This window comes from Taeniopygia guttata, chromosome 28 (assembly GCF_048771995.1).
Source record: "Taeniopygia guttata chromosome 28, bTaeGut7.mat, whole genome shotgun sequence".
Lineage (NCBI taxonomy): Eukaryota > Metazoa > Chordata > Aves > Passeriformes > Estrildidae > Taeniopygia > Taeniopygia guttata.
In genome coordinates this window covers 3290087-3317040 of record NC_133053.1, presented here as the reverse complement: position 1 = coordinate 3317040, position 26954 = coordinate 3290087, and the positions used below count along the sequence as shown (strand labels likewise).

General features: G+C 51.0%; 2 protein-coding genes across 4 annotated transcripts in view; both read right to left on the bottom strand.

The window, feature by feature from the left end:
- Nucleotides 1-3937, bottom strand: part of ARHGEF18 (Rho/Rac guanine nucleotide exchange factor 18) — a 50713-nt gene extending 46776 nt beyond the window's left edge. The window contains exon 1 of one of the 3 annotated variants that reach the window (XM_072919421.1): nucleotides 3819-3937. Coding sequence is in view for 2 of the 3 variants with exons in the window: in XM_072919420.1 (XP_072775521.1) it covers nucleotides 2265-2340 (76 nt within the window). In the remaining variant the exon portion in view is untranslated. Of the gene's footprint in view, nucleotides 1-2264; nucleotides 2406-3818 lie in introns of those variants that run through there. The other 2 variants (XM_072919420.1, XM_072919419.1) reach the window with 2 other exon arrangements.
- Nucleotides 3938-5958: 2021 nt separating this feature from the next.
- Nucleotides 5959-26954, bottom strand: part of INSR (insulin receptor) — a 58436-nt gene continuing 37440 nt past the window's right edge. The window contains exons 8-21 of the mRNA XM_030257169.4: nucleotides 26023-26273; nucleotides 25500-25667; nucleotides 24637-24838; nucleotides 19550-19818; nucleotides 19212-19354; nucleotides 17373-17532; nucleotides 16958-17057; nucleotides 16637-16704; nucleotides 16212-16441; nucleotides 15883-15993; nucleotides 14811-14970; nucleotides 13886-14015; nucleotides 13517-13651; nucleotides 5959-12492 (exon numbers count right to left, since the gene is read on the bottom strand). Coding sequence (XP_030113029.1) covers nucleotides 12138-12492; nucleotides 13517-13651; nucleotides 13886-14015; nucleotides 14811-14970; nucleotides 15883-15993; nucleotides 16212-16441; nucleotides 16637-16704; nucleotides 16958-17057; nucleotides 17373-17532; nucleotides 19212-19354; nucleotides 19550-19818; nucleotides 24637-24838; nucleotides 25500-25667; nucleotides 26023-26273 — 2482 coding nt within the window. The 3' untranslated portion in view covers nucleotides 5959-12137. The remainder of the gene's footprint in view (nucleotides 12493-13516; nucleotides 13652-13885; nucleotides 14016-14810; nucleotides 14971-15882; nucleotides 15994-16211; nucleotides 16442-16636; nucleotides 16705-16957; nucleotides 17058-17372; nucleotides 17533-19211; nucleotides 19355-19549; nucleotides 19819-24636; nucleotides 24839-25499; nucleotides 25668-26022; nucleotides 26274-26954) is intronic.

The window sequence follows — 26954 nt, the reverse complement described above, 5'->3', positions numbered from 1 at the left end:
TGGTTCCTGCACTTTGCCAGAGCTTCCCACAGGTGAAACATGATGATTCTGGGCTGCTGTGTGGGGAGGAAGGAAGCAGTGACAGGCATCCACGGCATGTGACACTCTGGGATGGTCTCAGAGGGTCTGGTGCTGTGGGGACAGCATGATCAGCTGGCTGAGCTGCTCTGGCTCAAGGATGAAGGCTTCATGCTGTTCTAACCATGCCCAAGGCCACTGGGATCCCAACAGAGATTTTCCTAATTCCAGTTCAGACCTCCGGTCAAACCCTCCCTCCTGTAGCTGCTTTCCCTCAGACAGGCTGGTCACTGGAGCTGCACCCACGAGTGTCACAGCAGGTGACAGCACCAGAGCAGCCAGCACTGGAGCAAGCCCTGCCAGCAGTGTCCCATCCTCACCTGCCTGTCCCTTAGCTTGGTGCAGGATGCTGCATGTCCCCGAGTGACCCAGGCTGGCACTGGGAGGGGATGTGACAGAGAAAAACATGGATGGGAGCTCTGGCCACACCAGTCACATCCTCCAACATAACACTGTCTGCATTCCCACTGGGGAAAGCCCACACCAAACACAGCAGGACAAAGGCACTGGGCAGTTCTGCTCCATGAAACAATCCCAGGAGGAAGGAAAGATGAGAACGTCTGGGCATTTCCCAGCAGTCAGGGATAGAGACTGTTGGGAAATCATGGAGAGCATCACAGGCATGAAATAAAAATGATTCCATCTTCCCCTGACCCACCCCTGCCCTCCTGGCCCTGCACCAGCTGCCCTTTGCGTATGTTGCAGAGCTATAGGGAAAAACCTCTGGAAAGCAAATGCTGAACTCCCTGTGCCAAGATGGGCTGAAGTGCAGTCCCTCGCCTGGCATGGGCCCCTCATGGCCAGCCCTGGCAGCGGTGGGGGTTGGCTCTGGGCAGGAGCAGGGAAGATAAGCTGTCCCACACTGTAACACACTGTACAGAGCCACTGCCTTATCACCACACTGCTGGGGCCAGGCTCTTGGGCACGGAGAGCAGAGGAGCAGGGAGCTGGGGCTGCTCTCTGCTCTCAGCTGAAGGGTCTCAGCAGGGCTGAGGGGGTTTGCAGCCCCTCTGATTCCCTCCAAATCACTGGGCAGGTTCCTCAGTGTCTCCAGAGGGCACTGAGGGAGGAGCCCACATGGACCAGTGAGTGCCACACTACAGAGCATCAGTGTGGGAGAGGGGCTGAGTGAGACCCAAGCATTTTGTGCCCAAGCACAAGACCCAGCAGGACAAACTGCTCTGCAAGTACCTGCTGAAGGGAGCTGGTGGTACCCAGGCCCTCTGCAGAGCAGTCAGTGCTTGGGAGCACCATGAGGCTGCTTCATTTGTTAGTGAAATCAGCCCACCTGAGTGATCCCAGGCAGCCCATAACCCCCCCCCAGCAGGCCTGGCTGGACTGGGGTGTCCAGCTGGGGCTTGAGGGAGCTGCCTGGGGCTCACCACACATCAGAGCCTGCAGGACCCCCTGTGTCCTGCTCTGAATTAACCTTCCCCAGCTGTTCACTTTGGATCTTGGTCTCCTGCACGTCCACACCAGAAGAGAACTGGGAGTGGGTGGGGAATAATGAAGGAGGAAGAGGAGCAGGAGCTCTGATGCTGCAGGTAAAGATACCCAAAAGCATCGGTCTGAAGGCAGTGTTTGCTCACAAGGACACAAGTGGCTGGCTCCTCCAGGACTGCAAACATCCTGCTTCCTGGGGCTCTCGCTTCCCGCTTTCCAAGTCACGGCACCGCATGCAGAAATGAGGCCAGTTGACACCAGTTGCTGCCATTTCCCAGCCCTGCTGCTGGACACAGTGAAGCCCAGCCAGGGCCACCCAAACGGCCACAGCTCCGGACACAGGGGCTCTGCTCATCAGCCCTCACTGAAAGACTGAAGAATCTTTTCCCCCACATCTGCTCACACACCAAACTCAGGCCAGGCAGCATGCAGAGACAGCTGTCTGCAAGCACCGGGACATCCAGCTCATTGCCAGCCATGAAACAAACTTATTACAAAACCAAAAGGCTGCTATTTAACCCATTACCCTGCTCCTGGAGGCAATCATGTGCCTTGAAAAGAAGATTAAATGGAAGGAAAAGTATTAACCAGCACTTAAGGCAGTGTCCCCTGCAGGGAGGAGAGGGGGACACCTCAAAACAAGCTCTGCCCGGCCCCCGGGGTTCTTTGGTACCTGCTCAGTCCAGGACAAGCTGTCCCTGCTACCGCCACACGCTCAGCCCCCTGTCCCCACAGGCCATTACCTCGCTTAAAGGACCATCTCTTCTTCCAGCGCTTGGAAAACGACGGCCAGGAGTGGTTGAGCAGCGAGTCTGACATTTGGAGCCCCGAGCAAGGTACAGCCCCGAGCAGGAGACGCCGGCACGGACACGGCGGAGCTCAGCGCGCTCTAAGGCAGCGCTGCAGGCTGCAGCCCAGGGGCTGCCAAGGGGGGAGTGGAGAAGCCAAGTGTTTTGTCAGAAGTATCAGCTGATGGAAGCTGTAGCCAGAGAGAAATTCCTGGTCCCTGGCATTCCCACCTGTGTGGCAGGTCAGTGACCTCCTACAGCTGGGCCTGGGGATTAGTGGCCTTGGAGCACACACAGCCCCCCAGTGCCGCTGGAGGCTTGCAGACAGAAACAGAAAGCAAGCTGTTAACACACCACAGCCCCTCTGCCAAAACCTCCCTGCTCCATTCATGGCTGTGAGCATGACAGATGCTTTGTGAGCACTTTCAGGCACTTCTCACCTGGCTAAGAGTCACCTTCACCTTCAGGGAGAGGTCAGAGTTGATACTGACAAGGCTTGATGTCTTTACAAGGTGTTTATGAAGGCTCACTATTTACATGTTTTTCTCATTTTCAAGTGCTGTGGCAGAGCCTGTGCAAGGGACTGCAAGAGACCCTGTCCATCTGCAACATCAGCATCATCCTGCAGCTCACAGCAAGTCCCAGTCCCCTGGCAAGGGCATTTCTCCAAGGCCTCCTCAGCTCTCCCACACAGGGAGGCAGGTGGGAGCAATCTCAAACTGCCCCAAGAGAGCCAATTCCCTACCCTCCAAACCCACTGCTCCCATTTGGCACCCGCCCCACAGCCCAGACAGGCTCCAAACTTTGCTCCCAACCCCTCAATTAGGCAGAAGAAGCCAGGTTCTACCCCTGTGCAGCTGCTGGGCTCTGGGGCCACACCAAAACTCCTCCCTGCTGTTCAGCTGATGCCTGTGGCATCACTGAGCAGAGCCCAGCCAGTCTGAGAATGACCACAGGTACCTCCACAGCTTGAGGTCCAGGCTAGGCAGGTGATGCTTAAAAGCAGATGTCAAAAAGCATTTTTCTTGCCTGGCCACAAACCCCAAAGTGTCACCTGCCCAGTTCAGCCCTGTCTACATCCCCTCTGCTTCCATCTCCCTGAGTGGAACTTGGGGGATCCTGGGCATGGACCCCTCTTGTGCCCCAGCTGTGGGCAGTGCCAGGGTGTCTTTGCAAACATTCAGCTGTGGCACAGCAGCAGCAGGAGCCAAGAGCAGCACCCAAAGGGTGCCCAGCCAGCCCCGCTGTGCCCCAGAGCCCACCACGATGGCACCTGGGGTTAAATCCTGACCTCATGTCCTCCTCTTCACTCGCAGCAGAGCAAAATCCCGTGCAGGCCGAGCCTCCCCAGCCCATGTTTTGTGTTGAAGCTCGTGCAGGAGGGAGGCTGCACCAAACCCAGCACTGGGACTTTTGGCTTCAAGACAAGCTGCTTCCTCACAAGGCCTTGAGGAAGGTGAGCGACAACCCCGCTGCTGTGGGATGGAGCTTGTGCAGAGAGCCACTTACCCTGAGGGCTGGAGGCATCCTGTGGCAGGTTCCTCGTGCACGATCCTCACATCTGGCAGCCCTGGCTTCTTCTCCAGCTGCTGGAGCAGAGCGAGAAGCGGAGCCTCACGGGGGAAGCAGCGGCCATGAGGGCGGTTTGCTCGCGGGGGCCGCCGCCTCAGCCCTCTCACCGCTTCCCCTTTCCGACGGCACAAACAAACCCACCTCTGCCATGCCGCAGCTCCCACCGCCGTGCCCCGGTGCTGCTCGCTCCCACCCTCGCCGGGTCTGGGCTCTGCAAGGGTCCAGCAAAGCCACCAGCAGGGCTCTGGTCCCCGAGGCAGCCGGTGAAGGTGCCCTGGCAGCCCTGAAGTCGCGATGGCTGCGAGGAGCAGCTATTGAGGCAACAGCTTCCTGTTCCCTTCGGGGAAAAACCGCTGTGTGTGCCCCGAGAACCCCGCACACCCAGCCCAGCCCGTGGGCTCCCTGCACCACGGCTCATTAGCCTCCTACACGTGGCTCCTCTGCACCAGTCCCTGGTCCTTGCTGCCATGGTTTGACCTTGTGGAGCAACAGGGACCACAAAGCCCAGCAGGTCTGCCTTACGCAAGGTGAAGGGATAGCACAGCACAGAAATGCCTGCGCTGAACATATTCACCTGTAAAGGAGAGAGACAAAGACTTCAGCTCCAAGGCAGTGCCCCTGCCCTGCTCTTGGCCAGCAGACAGAGCCCCTGGCATGTCCAAGCTCGGGTTTGTTGGCACAGCCATCCCCTCCTTCCCAACGAGCCCCGTGAGCTGAGGCACACACGCTCCTCATCCCAGAGCCCCGAGCACTCATCAGCCCCAGCCAAACCCTAATCAGAACAAGAACCACTCACACTCCAATTACTCAGAGACCACAGCTTTGGCAGCACTTAGAATAGCAATTACCCTGTGCTCCAGGAAACCACAAGAGCAAAGAGGAATTAAGGTTTAATTTCTCTGAAGTCCACAAGAACTCGATGAGCATCAGAGATCAGGGCAGCTCCTAAACACCGGGCAGCTGCTCTGGCTGATGGGATGGTGAGATGTCCTTGGCTCAAACAAGGACGAGCTCTTTTCCTCCTGCCACATGTCTGACACGGCTTGAGGGGTGCCAAAGCTGAGCTGTGCAGGCAGGCTGCAAGAGGGATGAGGGATAATGGCACGAGCACAGTCTGAGCCTCAGCAGCCTCCCCACAGCGTCCCAGAGAGCCCAGTGGGAAGCAAACCTCCTGGGACAGCAAGTTCAAGCTTTATGGCTTTGTTTATTTTTGCATTTTAGGATCCCCGGAGAACAAGCCTGTGCCAGAAGAAACATCTTAAAATACCAGTTTGTTTATGATCATTCTCACAGCGAGAGAGTTCTGGATAGGCTTAGGAAAAAAATGGCACTGGTGGTGCCTGAAGTGCTGGGTCCAGTTCTGGGCCTCTCACTGCAGGAATACACGGAGGGGCTGGAGGGTGTCCAGAGAAAGGAACGGAGCTGGGGAAGGGTCTGGAGATTCAGTCCTGCGAGGGAGCAGGGAAAGGGGCTCAGCCTGAAGAAAAGGAGGCTCAGGAGGGAACTTCGGGCTCTGCACAACTCCCTGACAGGAGGGGACAGCCCTCACCTCACTGGTGCAGCCCATCAGGAGGGAAATCTCGGCTCTGGTGAAACAAAACCAGGTTTAAGTTAGAAACAAAACCAGGTTTAAGTTAGAAACACCCCCAGAGGGGCCTGTGCAGGACGCTCCTCGTGCACACCCGGTTACAGCAGCTCCACCACAGGACAGGGGTGGGGCTGATCCTCTGCCTTTGATGCTTTAAAACCGGCAGGAACACCTGGTCCATGCCCAGGAAATAACAAATTACACCACAGCCACAGCTCTCGATGCTCCAGAAGAAATCCTGACAACCAAAGTTCACCCGATGGCATCAGAGGCATCACCCCAGAGCCCCGAGGTGAGGACATGAATCACCAGAGCCATCAGGTAGAGGAGTTCCACTGGCTTCACACTGTAAGCCTACAGTTGGTTGAGTTGTGGGTTTTGGTTTTTTCCTTAACACCATTTATTTTGCAACTTATTCCAAGGTACAGATTTAGTGCTTTCTCAATGGCAAAGCAGCCTCAGTGCTGCACAGACAGCAGACACAAAATGAACAGTTATTCTTGGATAATTTATTCAGAATTTTAATATAAACAGTTAATTGTTCAATAATCCGACACACAGCAAGGTTTTTTTTTACTAGTCAAAGATTTTCTGTACATGTCACTGCTTGGCTCTTCGATATGAAAACACTGAAAAAATAAATCAAGGGGGAAGATTTTTCTCTTTTTTTCTTCCTTTAAAAAAAAAAAAACATGGCACATTTGATCCTTTATTTCAAACAAGAGGTATCTGCAGTACTATTTATATTCTGGAACCTTAGATACACAGAGGGAAAGGTGGGAGCAGCAAGAATGAACTAGGATAAAAAAATAAAACCCCAAGACTTCACGGAACATCACCTAACATGTAACTGAAACTATCTGTGGTTTATTTAAGTGAAGCAGAGAGCGTTTGCTTTGGGCTGTGTTGGATGAAGCTGATGTCCAGCTCCCCCACCCATGAGGGTCCTCAAATACAAACCAGTTTTGATACTCCAAGAATAAAATCATTCCCCTAACTAAAGCAAAAGGTAATGCTTTTCCTGCTCAAACAACACTCTACCTCTGCAGACTTAGAAGTGGCCTTTCTAAAATTCTCCTTCAGTTTTTATGGGACTCGGTTATGGGGAAAGACTTGGAAGTGGGGATGGTGGAAGCGTTGGAATGCTGCTGGGAGAGTCTGGATTTGCAGAGCTTTGGTGTTGAGTCCAGCTCAGAGCTCTCAGGTAAAGAGCCCTCAGCTCAAGATTTACCGGTGCTGCTGGGACTGACCAGGGGCTGGGGCTCAGCTAAACAAGAGCCCACGTTTAACCTCCACTGATGGCTCCTCTTTAGCTGCCAGGACTATTCCAGGTCCTCCCAGCCACCAGACCCTGTTCCCAAGGGATCTTTCTGGGCTGAGAAAGGAAACTATTTAACACCACCAGCTGGAACACTGGGAACAAAACCACTACCAGGAACAGAATTTCTGGCTGATTGCAAAACTGTTGGCAAAAAAACAACAACAGCATAGGAATTAATACTAACTTTATTATACAATATTTAAAAAGTCATTTCTCTACCTGTCCCCTTACAGCTTGCATTGTGCTGCAGTGAATTTGCCCAAACTGCAAGAATAAGTGCTTCCTTCTGAGAAGGACAAGCAAATTAATTTTAAAAAGAAATACACATTTAATGACAGCAGATTTGCTAAAAACTGTTAACCTTAGAGTTGCTTTTCAACAGTCAGGTTCCTCCAAAAGTCAGCTGGATGACTGGCTTCACTCTTGTGATGCTCCTAACGAGGCTGAACACGTCAAGGCTTTACATCAACACTCACGGACAGAATCCAAGCAGAAGGAACACAGAGCCAAGCAGAAGGTAATAAAAAGGCCAAATTCATTAAGTTCATACAAATACCAAACTAACCTTACACTGAATTTAACGCAGTAACTATTTCTTGATTCCAACCCGTTCAGCAGTTCCTTTCTTTCCCTGGACCACAGGACACTCCGAGGGACGGCGGCTCTCTGGGCAGGGCCAGGGTTCCTGCGAGCCCCCGGCTCCGGGAGGATCACAGGGCTCATCTGCAGGTCTGAGCTCCCTCCAGGCTCTGAGCCCATCCCACACGGGTCACGGGAGCACCTGGCACAGCCTTGACAGGAAGGTTTTATGGCACAAAGATATTTCACGTTCTGGCTTGTTAAACAAGGTTCCAGTCTTGGTAGCAGGAAGGGCCTGGGATACCTCAGGGTCCGTCTTCGTGTCTCAGTGGCTTTGAGAGGGAACTCGACTGCCTCCCTCCCTCCCTCCCTCCTCTAAAGCAGAGGCTCAGCACCCTTCTTGCTCCTGTCATTTCATATTTGCCTTCAGCACAGTCAGTTCAGTAACACAAGAAGCAACTTTTGAGATTTTTTTTTCCAAAGAGATACCAACACTACAGCCAACAGACTAAAATTAAGCAAAGTGTCCCATCGCTATAATACAAATTTAGGAGGAAAGAGATAAACTACCCATAAATTAAGAGTACCCTTTAGCAACCTAAAAGCAGCCTCTCATACCCACACAGCTGCTTTGCCATCATCGCTGCAGCGTGGTCTAGTTCCCATCACCTTTCCCAACCCAGTGCTGGCACAGAGTGTATGTCTGAGCTCTTCTATTTTACAACACAATAGAGTATTTACAAGCAGCCAAGACAGACACGTTCCTAACCCAGCAGCCAAGCTTTGCAGTGCTGCCCTGGCCCGCCAGAGAAGTTCCAGATTGGCAAGAGCCGTTCAGGAAGTGGCAATCGAGTTTAATGTGGAAACCTTTCTGAGAAACCTCTCCAGCCTTGCACTTGAGACGTTTTCTCAATGAAAATTCAGCAGAGCTCAGCTTCTTGCTCCTCCTGATTCACCAGAGTGAATTTCTGGCTACTTGGTGGTGCCAGACTGTGCCCAGGAGGCTCCAGCTGCTCCTGGACAGGCTGAGGGGTCTGTCCTGCTGCCCCGTGCTGTGAGGGGGGCATTCTCTGCCCACAAAGGGCAGGACCCAACCCTCCAATAAATACTATTGCAAGGAAAGAAAGAGCTTCCCACTGCTGGCTGCCCTCCTCCAGCCATCCCACCTGCTCTCCTGCACCAATGTTTGGTGCTTCCACTGCAGCTGGGGAATTCTGCCCCATAAGGATGTGGCTGGAGCAAAGAGCAGCAGCTCCCCCAAGGAAGGCTCAGCACAGCACCCCTGCCCGGGCTGGGGTCCCTGGCAGCAGCCCAGAGGTTTCAATAGCACTTGAGTCTCCACTTGCAGGACTTTTCTGAGCAGGAATCGGCGAGATCCGAGTGAGGCATTTGGGCATCCCTGGGCGAGGATCTTCCAGCAGCAGAGACCAAAGTGTCAGCTGTGAGCCAAGGATTTTCTAGCAGTGAGAGCTGGGCTTTGCAGGTGATGTTCATTTATTCTTCCTAATTCTACAGCTGAATGTGATCTGTAGCAGTCACGAGCAGCAACCACTAGTGTTATTTGTTTTACAGAGGAGAAACACAATACCCCACTGGTACCACACGCCTTCCCTCCCCCTGGGCACAAGGTAGGAAGGATGAGCAACCTTCACACAGTGCTGGGTACAAACAACTGCTCCGTTTGGTGCAGGGTGAAGGTGACACTGAGCCATGGGAGGGCACTGCCTGTCCGTGGAGCAGCACACACTCCCTGGCTCAGCCATCCGAGTGTTCAAACCATGTGTACTCACAGGGCCAACCAGTATCAACCACGGGGAAAAGCCAGACCCAATACGAGGTTCCAATGTTCCTTCAGGTAAAAGTTCTTCTATTCCCACAGTTATGATCATCACTGCCATTGGAAATGTCACCAAAGCAAGGGTGTGCTGGGAAAGGTTTGTTTCAGGAGGTCACCTGTGCGCAGTGAGAGGAGCAGTGACCAAGCCACCCCAATGCAACCCCAAAAGCAAGGGCTGGTTCCAGTCCCTGCTCCATGCTGGCACATGCTGATCCAGGAGGAAGCAGCCTGCTCCTTTTAGGTTATGAGTTCACTAAAGTCCAAACATTTAAATGGATTTTTTTTTTTTTTAAATCACAACAGAACTAAGGGATGAGATCAGATCCAAATTTGTAAATGGGTTCATTGGCCACTACTGTTCAGATTAGGGATCAACAGTGACGGGCCATTCTCCTTCCCATTCCCTTCATGAATGGTCCCTGGTATTGGAATCAGCTGATACTGATTTTCCCTGATCCACAATAGGTCCAGACCAGAATATTTCAACAGGTTTAGAGGTGTGTAGTATTAAAAAATATCCTTAAGAAACACTGAGGTAGACTGCACCAGAACAGGGCAAAAATAATCCCACCACATCCACCTGCCAGATTTTGCGGATACAAATTTACACATTCCGTGTGTGTAAGAAAACTAATTGTTGCTTTTTTTTTTACAGTGTTTTATATATTAAAATAAATAAAAAATTCTAATAAGAAAAACTTCTCTTCCTTAGAAAAGTGTGAGAATATGTCTTTTTTCCTGCAGTGTAGTATAGAGCTGCTAAACAGTTACGACTTTGTAAAGCAGAAGAAATGTAAACGAGGCCTTTTGAAATCCAAAGGTTCTCACCCATGTCTGGACTGTGTTTTCCACCCAAATTTGTGGAGCAACCTGTACCCTCCACCTGGGCCAAACCCATCAGCCTCCAGCAGCAAAGGGCCCAACAGCTCCCGGTGCTGCCCAGAGTCTGTTGTCCCCTTTGATGGCTCTGGAAGTGCTGTTTTGGCCAGAAGCAGCTGGGGGCAGAGGTTCCCAGCACCAGCTGCATCCCTGGGTGTGGGCTCGGAGAGCTCTTCCCCATGGGCTGCAGCCCCTCTGCCTCGCTCACAGCAGCAGCACTGCCCGGGCTGGGGGCACTGCCCGGGCTGGGGGCACTGCCCAGCCCAGCATTCCTGCCCTCCTGAGCCAGGGCATTTCGCTTTCTCCTGGCAGAGAGCACAAAACACATCTTGGACTTCTCCAGGAGGAGAAGGGAAGGACTGAGCATCTCTCCCTGCTGTTCAAGCACCTCCTGCATGCCACGGGCCTGTGACATCCATCATCTTCCTTCCCTGCTCCTGCCAGCTCCGTGCTACCAGCCCTGGGCGAGTTTCACCATTATTCTCCAGCAGCAGGTGCCCATCAGCTCCGTCTCTGCAAACAGCAGCACAGTCCTGACGGAGAGCACCGACATCCCAACAAGCTGTGTCCCAGCAGTTCTGCAGTGGGAATCTCGGGGAACACCAGGCTGGAGGCCTGGCAGCAGCAGAGAGGCAGCAAACCACAGTCACCTCCAGTGTGCAGAGCCCAGAGCTTTGTGCTTTCCCCCTTCAGCGCCCCTTCCTCAGCTCCAGCTTGTCTCATCCTCTCTCGCCGGCTGCATCTGCGGCACGAAGGCAAAGCGAGGGACACGAGGGCAGAGGAGGAGCAGGACTTGAGGCCAGGATGTTCTGTGTCCTTCAGCTCCCAACACCCGAGATGGGGCTTCGACTGGAGCCAGCTGACTGTGTTGTATAAATCATGAAACTATTACAAAGCCTTGTCAAGTATGAACTGAACATGTGCTTCATCGCTCCTGCAAGGCTAAAATTAGTTCATTCTGAAATCTTTGGACCACTTTAAGACCAAACAATCCCCCAAAACTCTCCCCGCCCCAAAAGGATCATAAACAGTCAATAATTTATATGAAGTTAAAATTTAAACTAAAGACATCTTTAAATATGTTACAACAAACAATATATATACTCAATGCTGTAAGGACAGAAAACTCTGTGTCTCAGGTCAGGGGACTCCTACTTCGTTTGGTCTTGAAAGTACCCACAAATCTCAGAGTTCTGCTCATTTAGCTCCTAGCACATTTTCCTCATTTGTTAATGAGAGAAAACCTGCTCTCAAGAGTCCTCAGTATAAAAATAATCTGTTTAGGATTCAGTCCCTCCAGGGAAATGGGGAAAAAAGATAAGTACACACTTCCAAGAAGAGGAAAGCTCCTGTAAGAACAGAGAATCATAGACGATGCTGAGCTGGAAAGGACCCACCAGGATCATCAAATCCAACTCCTGGCCCTGCGCAGGACACCCCGAGAGTCCCACCATGTGCCTGAAAGCGCTGTAAGTTGTGTACAAAACCAGAAGCGTCTCTGCTTTAGGGTACACCCCACACGTTGATACTGCACACACGCACACACACGCCCACGCACGCACCCCGGCGGTTTCACCCCTTGAAAACAAAGTATGAAAGCAGCAGCTATTGGTCAATCTGAGGATCTGACTGATGTGCTGAATCCTTCAGCTGTAGTGGAGAGGCTGCCTGAAAGCCTGGAATTCTACTGGAAATCTCTTGTTCCGCGCTGCTGGGCTGAGCTCAGGCACCAGAGAACTTCACGTCTTCTGCTGGCAAACGCGGATGCTTCTCCTTCAGTTGAACTCACACGGTCGCTTCCTGTTGTGAAACCATGGTTACAGAAGGGACAGCAGCCATGGAAACCTCTTCCATTTATGTTCACAGATAAGTCCACTGACAACCAGTCAACTTGGCAAAAAAAAAAAAAAAAAGAAAAATTAATCGTAAGATGATTAAAAATCTGAAAAGTTTGTAGATGTGTGTCATACACTGTGGCAGCAATAACAAGAGTCCTGAGATTTGTGGAGGGGGGAAAAAAGCAGACACAACCCTTGTGCCAAACAGGAAGTGTTAGGAAGGACTTGACCTGGGCATGGAGAGAATCCGCCCGTTTTTCTTGCCACCGTTCATGTGAGTGTAAGGGATGTGCTCCTCATAGTTGCCCTTGAGGGCCATGGAGGGTCCATTGTCCCTCCCCAGCGCTTTGTCCCTCTGGGAGTACGAGGAGGGGTCGAGGGGAATGCTCTCCATGTTCTCGAAGTCCATCTCGTACTCCTCCGTCTCCAGAGGTTTGTTCTCCTCGCTGTAGAAGAAGGAGACCTCGTGGAAGCTGGGGTGCAAGTCCTCCTTCAGCATCTCGATGATCTCAATGAAGGTGGGGCGCATCTTCGGGTTGTACTGCCAGCACATCTGCATCAGGCTGTGCCTGCAGCAGCACAGAGCACAGTCAGGGGCAGCAGAAACAATCCCACGTGCAGAGCAAGGCTGGCACCCATGGCAGACCCCCCACCACCCACACTACGCCTCTGACACCCCGGGTTGCTTGTTCTCTTCCCAGCCTCCACATCTGCCTGTAGATCCTGACACTCCTTTTTCTCTATTTCTGTCTAGATTAAGAATTCCTTCCGATTCCTTCAATTGTTCTTAACTTGGCTGCTGAAGGAAACAGGGCTGTGGTTCACAGACTCTGTGTGTGTGTGTGTGCACATGCACTTACAGCCAGCTCGTCCTTTTTTAATTAATTCCCTTTTAATTTTAACTCAGCCTGAAAGATAACAAAGCTCCCAAAACTTCAAAGAAAATCGGAGGTTGGGCAGAGGACAGAGGTCCTGTAAACATCCCACCCAAAAGAAAGGCTGCAGCAAGAGGTCACATGTTATCAGACACCATGGAGAAAGAACTCACAAATACAAATAAAGTTTCAAACTGAAGTTTGTAACTGGCCATCAGACAAATGTCCAGCACAGCAGGCTTTTTTTCATAGGGATACTCACAAAACATGTTTATTTTATGACTCTGGAAGTGCTGTTTTGGCCAGAAGCAGCTGGAGGAAGAGGCTACCAGAACCAGAGAGTTACCATCTGTACTCCCTTTTCCAGCCAGAGCTGCTTTCCCTCAAAATTGCTCCAGCGTGACTCCTCACACAGAATCCCAGGATCACTGAGGTTGGAAAAGACCTCCCAAGATCATCAAGCCCAACCTTTCATCCACCCCCACCTTGTCCCCAGCCCAGAGCACTGAGTGCCACGTCCAGGCCTTCCTTGAACACCTCCAGGGATGGGGACTCCAAACTTCCCTGGGCAGCCCCTTCCCTGGATCACTAAGGAGGCTGTGATGGAATTTCTGTGAGAGGTGCCCCACTGAAGACTGTTTTTCTCCTCCCCAGTCAAGGAGGGTTAAGAGGTGCCCCAGAGGCCATCTCTGTGGGTTGTCCCTGCTTGCCCACTTACAGCCTCTCCGGGCAGTTGTCCGGCTGATCCAGGAATCCTCCATCCATGACAAACTTTAGCACCTGCTCGTTGGAGAGTCCCTGGTACGGCTGCTCTGCCAAGCTGCTTATTTCCCAAAGGACAACACCAAATGACCTAAGGGAGAGAGAGAAAGCTCCTGGTGAGAACAAAACATCCTGGAGCCCTCCCAGTGACAGAGTTATTTTGGAAAATGCACACTTCTAAAGAACACTACTACATTTTTATGGAAGTGTTTCAAAACAACGGCTTTGTTTTGTCTGTGCTCTGAGCAAGTCAGTTTAAACTATGTGTGCTGAAACAAGGAGCTCCTGAGCTGGAATCCATCTGGGATTGCAGAGGACAACTTACCACACGTCGGAGTAAGTGGTGAACACCCCATCCTTCAGCGACTCCGGGGCCATCCAGCGCACGGGCAGCAGCCCTTTGCCTCCCTTGCGGTAATAATCCGTCTCGTAGATGTCCCTGGTCATCCCAAAGTCTGAGAGAAGCAATTGGGATGTGTTAAAATGCCTCTCCTCCATCCTGCTTTTCCTGTGCAGCATCTCCAGATGGATGTTGCCTTCCCCCTCACTGCCAAAGCCCAGCCTGCAGTCATCTGTCACCTCGTGATTAATGTTCAAAACATTTCCCTTTTCCTGCATTTTTTCTACAGAGTCACAACAGAGACTCCAGAGTTAAATTTTTTGGTGACAGCTTCTATTCTAAACATTATTTTATTCAACCTCTGTAAGTAAAACAGAGCTCCCTTTGTCTGGAATCCCACTGCCCTGGCTTTAACTCCAGAGAGTTCTGAAAAACCACCAAACTGTGCAGTTCCAGGTTATTTTTAAGTATTGTATTTACTTATTACTAAAAGGGTTTGGGTTAAATTGCTTTTAAAAGCCACCTGACCCAATGATGGGATTATCAGCACTGGGTTTGTTGTACCCAGCTCCTTCTTTGTCTTAATTCTCACGAAAGCAAAGACCAGTGAGACAAATCCAGGTAGTTTAAGCTGGAAAGGTAATAAACTTTTAGGACAGAAGTTTGGGAATAGAGAAGGTGAGAAAATCTGCTCTGGCTTTACAGGACATGTTGTTCTTACTGAAGTCCACACAATTCTGACTCAGGGAAAAAACAGAGGGAAGTGCTGCAGTTTCCCAAAGGCAGACAGTGAGAATCACCCATGTTTGACACGTTGGTTTTACCAAATTGCTTTCACAACAAACACGATGCACAAAACCATCTCCTGATCACAGAATGGCCTGGGTTGGAAGGGACCAGCAGCACCTACCCCCAATTTTCACAGTGAAGTCCTCTGCCACCATGCAGTTGCGAGCTGCCAGGTCCCTGTGCACGAACTTCTTGGCGTTCAGGTAGGCCATGCCATCAGCGATCTCCGCGGCCATCTGGATCATCTCCCTCAGCGTCGGGGGCGGCCGGCCGGGGTTATTCTGCCAGGAAAAATCACAGTCACAGAAAGGTTTGGGTTAGATGTGACCTTAAACATCATCCAGTTCCCTGCCATGAGCAGGGAACACTGCTCCAGCCTTCCAACCTGCCTTGGACACTTCCAGCTTCTCTGCAATCTGTGCCAGGCCCTCCCCACACTCACAGCCTGTGGGAATCCAGGGCTTCCCTCTGGCTGCCCTGGCAGGTCTGGGACCCTGGCAGGGGTCAGGAACCCCCCTGGACAGAGCCCCCACAGACACTGTCTGTGATCTCTGTCCATGGAAAAGAGTTTTCGATCTTACAGGATGAATTACAAGCTCTGAGTGTTTGATATAAGTAATAATTAAGTGTGGCACGGGTGCAAAAGTAAAATTTTAGGATTCTAGATGAGGGGTCCAAAGGGGACAAGATGGAGGAAATTGGGTGTGCCTTGTCCTTTTTCTCCTTCTTCATGCCCTCCATGTTTCACTGTGGTGTTGGCATTTTTCTGTTGGTTTAGGCTGGGGACACACTGTCCAACGTAGGTGACAGATATTGGCACGTTATTGTAAATCCAGCACAGGTAGTTTGTGGTATTTAATGTTTGTACCATCCCACTGAGGGCAGAGCCCCACACGCTGCCCTGCAGGACAGAGCTGCGGCAGGGCAGCAGAACATGTTAGAGATAAACAGAATAAACAACCTTGAAACCAGCACAGACGAATTATGGCTTCTGCTTTGGCAGCGGGGCAGAAAGACAGAGACTTTCTACAATCTGGGAATCATCAATACCTCAGATTCCAACAACAGCCAAGAATGTCTTCCCAAAATCCAATCCAATCTACCCTCTTTCAGCTTAAAACCATTAAATAAAGAAGCAGAAACCCCAAATCAAGTCACTGTTCCACAACAGACTCCCTCTCTCTCGTCTTTACCTCAGCTTCAGGTCTCAAAGAGCGCAGGTAACTTTTCAGATCCCCATGTGCCATCAGCTCCATGACCACCAGAGTTGGTTGTCCCTTGGAGACCACTCCGAGGAGGCGAACCTGGAAAATGAGTGAGAAATTCCCTCGAGGCTGTGTCCAAACAGAGCTGAGAACAGCCCCACAAGGCCCTGTCAGGCTGAGAGGTGCAGAAGGAGCAGCAGTGAAGGGACTTGGGCAGAAGGGGTTCTGTGGAATCCAGCGGGGAGAGACCCCAGCTCTGATGGATCCGCTGCCTCTGCAGGCACCGAGAGCTGCGTGCTGAGGCACCCAGCACTTACCACATGATGGCAGCTGAAGCCTTTCATCACAGAGGCCTCGTTGAGGAACTCGATGCGCTCGCGCAGGCTGGCGGACTCGTTCACCGTCTTCACGGCCACGCGCGTCTCCGGCTCTCCCTTCACGATGTCCTTGGCGATGCCCTCGTACACCATCCCGAAGGAGCCCTGGCCCAGCTCCCTCAGGAGGGTGATCTTGTCCCGTGGCACCTCCCATTCGTCAGGGACATAAACTGTTGGGCACAGGGGAACATTCTGAGCTGAGCATCTTCCGAAAGATGCTCCCGCAGCAGCCTTGGGTAGCACTGCCATGCTGAGGGGGCATGAATTCTACAAAAGGACCAGAAAACCCCACAAAGACAACTCCAACCCCATCCTGCTGCACTGACTGCATGATTACACAAGGAAGAAGCCCTGGTTGCTCTCACCATCACTGGCACTGATGTACTCAGGGTTGGAGGATGCATACAGGGGTCCCGTTGGTCCTTCGGTTTGTCTAGAAGAGACAGAAATTCCTCAGCACTCTGCAGCCTCTGACACCCTCAAGGTGAGGGCAGTTTGATTAAGCCCCAAAACATGCAGCAAATAAACTGTCCCCATACGGCAAAAACTATTTCCTGCACTTAAATTAATGCTGCAATCACTATGGAAATGAGAAACTAAACAAAAACTGACTCCCAACAAAGCAGCAAAACTTTTGGATGTAAGTTTTGGTGTTTCTGGTGAAAACAAGAGGAAACTGCACTCACCTCTTTTTCACAAGCACATAAGCAGCTCCAATAATTGCAGCGATTATTATGGCAAAAATAATCGGAACAATGATAACAGCAATATTTGGCTGAGCATTCACTAGGAGAGAAAGAGAGTTGGAAGTAGTATACAAGCCCAAAATACAAATTTTTTCCTCAATAAAATCTCCTCCTTCAAGAAATTGAAGAAATACGAAATACAAATACAAAACTAGAAGCTATTTCAGATCAAAATGTGGGGCTGGTCAGAATGAGGACTAATACACAAAAGCCATGTGTTTCCAAGTAATTTAAGGTTCTTGACAACTGATGTATTTGGTAAATATTTATTGACTCCCTCCTTGCTACACCCCATCCTCCAGAAATAACCCGAGTTTCTGCCAGGGATTAGAAGTCGAAAATAAAATGAACTCACAATAATCAGCCACGTAGAAGTAGGTGGGCTCAGTCCAGGAGCCGTTCCCAGCCAGGGAGGTGGCCCGGATCCGCACGCTGTAGTTGCCGGGCTGGAGCCCCCGCAGCTTGCAGCCGCTCTCGCTGGCAAAGTGCTTGCGGGACACGCAGAAATGGGCTTCCTGTGGGGACAGGGCTGTGGCAGGCTCATCCTGCAGCACCCGGGGCTCCCCGACAGCTCCTGGGGGCTCCTACATCATCCAGAGCTCCCTGAGAGTTTCCTGGGGCTTCTTGTAACATCCAGAACTTCCTGACAACTCCTGGGGGCTCCTGTAACACCCAGAGCTCCCTGAGAGCTCCCCACAATTCCTGCAGCACCCAGGGCTCTCTGAAGTTCCTGGGGGCTCCTGCAGCCCCAGAGTTCTCTGAGAGCTCCCCAGGATTCCTGCAGCACCCAGCACTCCCTGAGAGTTTCCTGGGGGTCCTGCAGCACCCAGGGCTTCCTGAAGCTCCTGGAAACTTCTGGGAACTGACAGCACCCCACAACTCCTGCAGCATCCAGGGCTCCCTGAAGCTCCTGGGGGCTCCTGCAGCACCCAGAGCTCCCTGAGAGTTTCCTTGGGGCTCCTGTAACATCCAGAGCTCCCTGACAGCTCCCCACAACTCCTGCAGCACCCAGAGTCCCCTGAGAGCTCCCTGATGTCTCCCTGGGGCTCCTGCAGCACCTCCCTGGCTGGCAAACACACACCCAAGGGCTCTCAGTCTGTGCCAGGTTAGTGGTTTGTGCTGGATTTGTGCTTTGCAGGGCAGTAGGTCAGGTTACAGAGAGCAAGTGCCATGTGCTGCTCTGGTTCTCAGCACTCACACTGCCTGCACTGGTGAGTGTCACTGTCCCTGTGGCACTGCCACCAGCCCTGTCCCTGTGGCACTGACACTATCCCTGTCCCCATGGCACTGACACCAGCTCTGTCCCTGTGGCACTGACACCAGCTCTGTCCCCAAGAGCTCGTGGGCTGCTCAACACCTTCCTAACTCCTCTAAGCAACTTAAATTTCACAGAATCACAGAAACATCCAGGTTGGAACACACTTCAAGGTCACCAAGTCCCAGCACCACCATCATCAGCCCTAAAATGTGTCCCCAAGTGCCACATTTAGACACCTCTTGAACACTTCCAGAGATGGTGACTCCATCATCTCCTTGGTCAACTCATTCCACTGCCTGAGCACACCTGCAGGGAATTTTTTTTTTCTGGTATCTAATCTGAACCTCCCCAGTGCAACTCAAGGCCTTTTGTCTGAGACACAGCGATGTGGGGTTTCTGTCCCTCTGTGAAAGAACATTTCTACAAAAGCTCCACGCAGAAAGTTGACAAATCAGCTAAACCTGCTAAGCAAATGGGCACCACAGAGGCAGATTATTTTCTGATGTCACCCCAGGCTTCTAGAGGAGACAAATTCACCAGTGAAGTTTTGTATCTCTTTACTTCTGCACCAGGAAACCCAACTAGTTAGGGCACTGTATGCACAAGGACTGTCAGATCCTAAAGAGCCTGGGCTTCCAGGGGCAGCCACTTCTCCAAAGGTGCTTTGACAGAACCTCTCACCAAAGGGGCTGTGACAGCAGGACTCTCACCAAAGGGGCTGTGACAGAACCTCTCCCCAAAGGTGCAGTGACAGCAGGACTCTCACCAAAGGGGCTGTGACAGAACCTCTCCCCAAAGGTGCAGTGACAGCAGGACTCTCACCAAAGGGGCTGTGACAGAACCTCTCCCCAAAGGTGCAGTGACAGCAGGACTCTCACCAAAGGGGCTGTGACAGCAGGACTCTCCCCAAAGGGGCAGTGACAGCAGGACTCTCACCTCGGTCTCCCCAAGCCGCCCGTAGTTCACCTCGTAGAGCACGATGAGGCCGTTTGGCTCCTTTGGCTCCTGCCACTTCAGATGCACAGTGTTCTTTTCCACCAGCTCATGGGAAACTGGGCCAACAATGTCATCAGCCTTAGCTAGAACCAAGTTCAAGATCAGGTTTAGTTTCATGTCTTTGGGCAAAATTCACACCTGCCAATACTTCATCCATCCTCCCTTCCCACCAGGACACACAGACAGCCCCGGTCCTACACATTGCAGCTGCCTCCCGTGAGAACAGCAGCATTTTGGGCACAGCCACCCAGCCACAGCAGGCCCAGAGACAGAATCACCTTCTGGCATGGTCCTGGCACTGACATAAGCAGCCACGCTGCAGCGGGACTCCTGGGCATCGTGGTTGCAGGCGTGCAGCTCGATGCGGTACCCGGTGAAGTGGCGCAGCCCCGAGATCACCAGGGACTCCTTGGACAGCACCTTCTCAAAAGGTTTCTGCTCCTCTGCACCCTCAGCTGCTGCTGAATTGTTGGGAGAGGATGGGATGGTGGGTAACACCACGGTGGCGTTGGCCACGGAGCCGAGGTCTCTTCGTTTCCTGGATGGCCTGTCACACAACACGGTCACGTTAGTGCTACAGCCAGTGCCAACACAGCTGAACAGGAAGAGTCAAAGTGGGAAAGCTCAGAGAGCCACTGAAAACCCAAACTTTCAGTGCCACTGAAAACTCAAAACTCAAATCTTTGCTGCTGAACTGAACTTTCCACTGCCACCTTTGACCACCAGGCCATAGCCAGCCCCAGTCCAACAGGGATTTGCTCTGACAGGTCTCTGTCCCCTTCCCTGCTTCCCTCTGCCTTCCCTGGTGCAATTCTCCTCCTACAGCAAAAGGCACCAGCCAGAAAGCAGAGTTTGACATGTCCCGATATTTACAATGCAACAAAGAAATTCAGGATTTTTTTTTTTTTAACCAAGACATGCATCTTTACAAAATTCTGTATCGCCTAGAATCTTCTCCCTGCACAACTACACACAGGGAGGTAAAATAAAAAAATAAACCAATCCAAGCTTCAGGTATTTGCTTGAGAATTGAGGCTCCCCATGGTCTCTCAGCTGAGTCTAACTTTACCAGGTTGCCTCACGGATGCCTCAGCAGGGTTGCAATGCTTTGGAGTTCAGCTCCCACCCGCTGCAGCTCCGAGCACAGCAGGGCACACCACGGTGACCTCAGATGTGCCACATGTCCCACGTGTCACCAACTTGCATTTATAAAGCAAAAGGCCACTCTCCCAGCTCTCTGGAATACATTTGTCACTCCCACCCCTAAGGCTGAACCTCAATGGATACACAAAGCATTTTAACCTTTTCCCAAGAGATCAAATTTATTAAGTCCTTTTCAAGGCATGCATTTAGAACTCATTATTCTGATTACATATTCATTGTGTGGTTTTGGTAACCAGATGTTGCTCCTCAAGTTATTGCATTTCAGTCTGAAAATGCGATTTTTTCACTTGTAAAAGCAGCACCTGCAGTGTGACTATGTCACCTTCCCTGTCTCCACCTGAGTGCCACCAGTCAGCTTTAGTCAGCAGATAAACAGAATAAATTCAACAGAGTTAAGAAGCATTACAAAATTTCATTTTCTTGGCCAAAAAAAAAAAACCATAAAAGAAAAAAAGAAGGAGGGATCAGTACCAAACCAAAAGTGCTCAATCTAACAGTCCAACACTTTATGTGCTGCCACATATTTGCCATGGGGAATTCCAGGTCAGGAACTAACCAAGGTGGTGAATCAGTAACTGTATTCAGTTACACAAAAGGAATTAATGCCAGTTGAAATCCAGACCATGTATTTTAAGGGGGTGATGATCTTTTTGTGTGTGTGTGCATGTGTGTGCAGCTATTAAAGGGTACAAAGAGTGACCTGATCTGAACCCACACTTGAGGCGTCTCCAGGCTCTAAAAATGTAACAAGCTGTTGAAGCAAATCTTTGCTGCTGAACTGAACTTTCCACTGCCACCTCTGACCACCATAGCCAGCCCCAGCCCAACAGGGATCTGCTCTGACAGGTCTCTGCCACCTTCCCTGCTTCCCTCTGCCTTCCCTGGTGCAATTCTCCTCCTACAGCAAAAGGCACCAGCCAGGAAGCAGAGTTTGAGCTGTCCTCAGACTAAACACTGGGCTGCACACAACACAACACAAATATTCATGGAGTTGTCATCATCACAGAATGCTTTGGGCAGGAAGAGATCTTAAAGCCCATCCAGTGCCACCCCTGCCATGGCAGGGACACCTCCCACTGTCCCAGGCTGCTCCAAGCCCTGTCCAGCCTGGCCTTGGGCACTGCCAGGGATCCAGGGGCAGCCACAGCTGCTCTGGGTACCTGTGCCAGGGCCTGCCCACCCTCACAGCCAAGAATTCCTTCCTGCAGAATATTCATCCACCTGATGACAAATAAGGATGGCAAACAGCAGGTTCAGCAAGCACATTCCAGTTTTAAATCTCTTTCTTAATTATTAATTAACTCCTTTTGGAGCTGCTGCTCCCTCGGCCTGTGTGGTGGCGTGGCCCCTCAGGATGGGGCAGAGTTCAGGGACTCAGCTCTGGGTCGTGCCACCTCCCTTCTTGGGAAGGATTCCTTGTGGTCAAACAGGACCTGGTTTGCATAAAAACAAAGCTACACCCTCTGTTTATCCAGTGTGTGAATTCAGCTGATCCTCGTGTTCAAGGGAATTCTGTTTTTCACAAGTAAAACAGTAATTGGACCACCGATGCAACAAAGAGTAAAATGCAAGAATTCCTTCCTTCTCAAGTCACAGTAAGTTAAGAAAAGCTTTTGAAGCTGTAAATCCCCAATCTTCCCATATTCATTATCCTGGATTTGCAGCGATTTTCTTGCCAAATTCTCTGTATTTTCAAACATCTGATTCTTCTCAGAGCTGTTCCAGTGCAATCTGCATTGAGGCCATCTCAGCAGCTCCAGGAGCTCCCTGTGAGACCCTCAGGTCCAGGTTCCTCCTGTTCTCACAGGTGACCAGGGGGTGTGAGGGGGCTGGAAGTGACACCTCAGCACACACAATATGGCCCGTGCTGGGGGATTCCAAAAATGCCTTTGGTGCCTTCAGCCAAGATTTCCACACTCTGAAACTACCCCAGGTCAGCTGGCCTGGCAAAAGCATTTTAGATTTGTCTGTACAACTAACTGAATTGGAAAACACAGGGGAAAACAATTACTTTTTTTAAAGTGAGTCATTCCTCAGGTCTTGCTCCCCAAGAATATTTGGAATGGCACAAATGTGTGTGACAGAGGACAGAGACAGAGAACTGGGGCTGTTCCTGCTCCTGCTGCAGTGGTGATGGAGGGAGTATAACCTGAACAGCAGTCACTGACCTCCCCTCTGCCTCTCAGGACTTTTTCTGACATCTTTCCCTGCTTCCCACAGAATCATGGAGGGGTGAGGCTGGAAGGCACCTCTGGGGATTGCTGATCCCAGCCCCTGGCCCAAAGCAGGCGCAGCTGGAGCAGGGGCTCAGGACCATGTTGCACTCTGGAGACTCCACACATCCATCCCTGGGCAGCCTGTGCCAGGGTGTGACCAGCCCTGAGCTCCAGTCCCTGCAGAACTCCTCCAAAATGAGAGCAAATAACACAGGAAAGAACAAACAAAGCATCAGCTTCTGATGGCCACTTTGTTCAGCCCCAAAGGGGACCTGGTGTGAGACACTGCCAGCTCTGCCTGTGCAGAGGAACATTCCTGAACTTCTTGTTTGGCTTTTTGTCACTGCCAGAGAAAACTGACCCCCAGGAGGTGTGACAGTGGCTCCTGGAGTGGGTAATCAACGTGCCCAGGGGGAAGGAACTGTGATTTCCAGAGGGGTGAGATCAGCCCTGCACTAAGGCTGGATCCTGCCCAGGGATCAGATTGCTGGGAACAGGGCAGGAGGGGAGAAATGGCACATGGAAAACAAGAAGATATCAGGGAGAAACTGCTGTGATTCTGCTCCCCTGGCATCTCGTGTTCCCTGCTGGCCTCATCCCTGAGATTCCTCCCAGGACTGGCAAGCTCCTTCTCTCCAGGAGAGGCCACACAGCACCTCAGGAGAGGTCACTGAACTCTCAGGAGCCACGAAAAAAGCACCTGAAGTAAACCACACTCCCTGCTCCCTGCCAGGCTCTGTGAGCAGGTGATAGCACAGTATTCACAGGCAAAATAATTCTGATTTATGTGCTGACAGCCTGGAGCCTGCCTGGAAAGACAAGCAGGGCATGTGGCAGCAGGGAGGCCTCTTCACCACTGGCTTGTTTTAGAGGATTAGCTGGCCATGGGATGTGGGGATTTCTTCCTCAGAAGGCTGACACAGTGGCACATCCTGGTGATTGCTTTCTTCCTAAAATACATACCCCACAAACTGGCCTGAGAAGCATCCTGGACTGGCTGCACAATAAAATTGGAGGTGGAGGGAAGGAAAAAAAAAAAAAAAAAGGAAATCAGACTGTCAGGACTGCCTGCCTGCATCAGGAGGAGTTTGTCTTTTGCATATGGCTTGGTTCTCCTCTGCTTTGGAATATATCATGTCCTGGCATCCTCTGGCACACTGGAGCTCATCCTGATGGGCACCAGCAGGCAGGGAACAGCAAAAGGAGGGGCTCTGCCCAAGCTTCCAGGTGAGGACTGCAGGAACCAGGGCAGGGAACACCAGGGATGCCTTAACAGGGAAAAAGCTCAGTGCAGTGACCCAGCTTTTGTCAGGCAGCTGCAAATGCAGGTTTGTTGGCTGAGAGCAGCAAGCAGAGAATAAATTTAGAGCACAAAAGGCATGACAGGGAAGAGGGTAAATCACCACAGATTCTACCCTGCTCCCCAGCACTTCCTCCCCAGGCTGCAGATGAAGTGTGAAGACATTCAACACCACTTAATGTGACACCAAGTGTGCCACTCCAAACAGGACACTCACCACCCACGGCACTCACATTCCTCATGGTATTGGAGGTACTTCCCACACTAATGAAGGGAGACCACAAATACCACGCTGAAGGACGAGGCTGTGGCCTGGTAAACTGCCCTTTTCCTTTCTTTTCAACTCAATGAAAAACTTGACCACAAAATTTCAGGACAGGAAAAGAAAATCGCTATTTTTGGCATCATCTGATGCCAGATGAGCTGCAGGCTGTTTGTTATGGATTCTCACTTTATTCTTGAGCTGAGGAGAATTCAGGGACAGGAAATGAAAGCAGCAGCTTCAATCTGCAGGAACATCTGTGGTAGGTGCTCTGCTCTCCGCATTCCAACACCCATATCCAGCTGGACTAATAGGCTCATGGAAGCCTGGCAGTGTGGCTGTGTCCAACCTGGTATTTTTATTTAATCCTCAATTACATTTCCCTGCTCCTGACCCCTGGACAGTCCTGTTTGATGTTCTCACCTGGGCACAAAAACCTCGTTGTGGAGATAATTCTCAAAGGTCTTGCGGAAAGCAGATTCCTCCAGCTCCTTCTGGATCTGGGAGTCTGTTTTAGGACAGGAGCAACATTCCCCACTGACATCCTCAGTTTCAGTCTGATTATACTTCTGGGGGTCTTCAGATTCAAAAGGAGGAGACCACGTCCTTGAGGGCAGCTTTAATCCTGGGGACAAAACAGTTTTAGTGTCACTCATGCCTGTCTTGGCAGAAGATGTTTACCCTACAAAAAGATCCAAAACCAGTGTACACAGAATTCATGGCACATTTGGGCATCCCATATTTCACAGCCAGGGCTGAGCAGTTCCCTCTTTTCTGAGAGGCCTTTAATTCAAAAATGCTATTTTTGAAATAGAGCTCAGATGCTGCTTTATCCCAGTTCAGGTAACACAGAGCAGCAGGTGAGATTTTGGAAGTCTTCAGTAAAATTCTGTGTTCTCAAAGAATTCCAAACCAGGCACCATCTGCTTTCAAAAATTAACTTGGCCCTGAGCTTCAGCAGCACACAAATTCTTAACTTTACTATCTCCATTGTTGCTATTAAACTCATAATTCAGTTTAAAAAGAGCAAGGGCAGAAGGGAGATTCCCCAGTGGAAAAAACATGTGATTACTTTGTAAAAAAAATTTTTAGACCTTTTGCACATAAGTTGGCAGCAGTACCCAGTGTAACAGAACAGGGAGGGACAGAGCTGCTTCCAGAAAAACAGTCCTGAATCCAGCAGAATTGGACCCCCAGAGCATCTCCAAGGCAAAAACCCCCAAGGGAAAAACCCCAGTTCTGGGAGAGACTGAGGGGAAGGCCTGGAGGGAGAAGCACCCACTCACCTTTCAGGCAGTAATCGAGTTCATAGAGCTCACTGTCCTCTGCCTGCTGCTGCCAGTACACCAGGTAGTGTGTGATGTTCCCGTTGGGCTCCGAGGGCGGCTTCCACTTGAGGATGATTTGGGACGAGGAGTTGGAGACAGATATGGGATCCAACGGGACTGATGGAACTGCGTGGGTGGGGAAGAGACAGAGGTCACTGCACTGCTCTGCAGACCTGGCAAAGCAGGCACCAGCACAGCCAAATTCCCATTTCTGTGGGAATCAAGCATTCCCTGGCACCTAGTGGGCTCCTCCAGGCTGGGCTGATCATCCTGGAGGTCTCTTCTAGCCATGATCCTTACATGAGGCCACACAAACTGGATAGACGAGTGCCCATCGGCACCATCTGGAATCACACCCCTGGTTTGGGAATTCCTTCCTACCAAAGCAAGGCAGGGGGAAGTTTCCTGCACATGGGACCAGCACAACCCCCAGGCAGACTTAGTCAGGCCTGGTTTTAGCCCAGCAGGGTGCTGCACTGACCCGTGGCGTTGGTCTGCACGTAGATGATCTCGCTCTTGGCGCCGTAGGTCCGCCGCTCGTCGGAGAAGGTGACCAGGGTTTTCACAAACACTGCATACTGTGTCCAGGGCTTCAGGCCCCTCAGGAGCCACCCTGGCTGGGCCTGGGCTTTGGGCTCGTTTGAGCGTGGTGGGGGGTCCACATCCACGACTGTCCAGCTGTTGGAGCCACAGGCGTCCTGGCCATCGAACTCCGTCACGTTCTGGTAGGGACTTGAGGAGAGAGGAGGCTCCAATTAACAGAATCCTCAATCAGGCTCTTAAAAACATTTCTAAAGACACACTGGAAGTTATCACCCTTTACCCTTCAGAGAAAGTAAAACTATCTCATTTTATTTATTCTGTAAGGGAGGCATTGGGAGATTTGTCACCTGGGGCTCCAACAGCACCACAGAGCAAGATCAGTGCCACACATGACCCCAACAACTAAATCCAGATTTATTTCAGCTTTATGAAAATCAGTTTGGTTACCTTGATTCTGAAAGAATCTTTCCCACCACAAAGGGGATAAAACCCTCAGCATCCCACAGAGATAGCAGGGAGATGAGGAACTCCATGGGTCGAGTATGTGTGTCTAGAACAGCAGGAATAACTAAAGTTTGGATTGTTCTTAAATGAGGAATTGTGACTGTGCACAAGTCAGGGATCTTAATGAACACATTTATAGAAGTGATAACTTCTATAAAAGTATATAACTATAACTTCTTTATAGATGTGATAACTTCTATAACTTCTATATTCCAGTGATAACTGGAAACTTTAGTGTAGGAGCCACAAAATCAGAGACTACACAGCTTTGCCTACAGCAAACACATCCAGCAGGTTGAACATCCACCTCTGAATGCCAGCTGCTGCTGGTGGCAGCCCAGCAAGGCCACTGAAGTGTGACCTGAG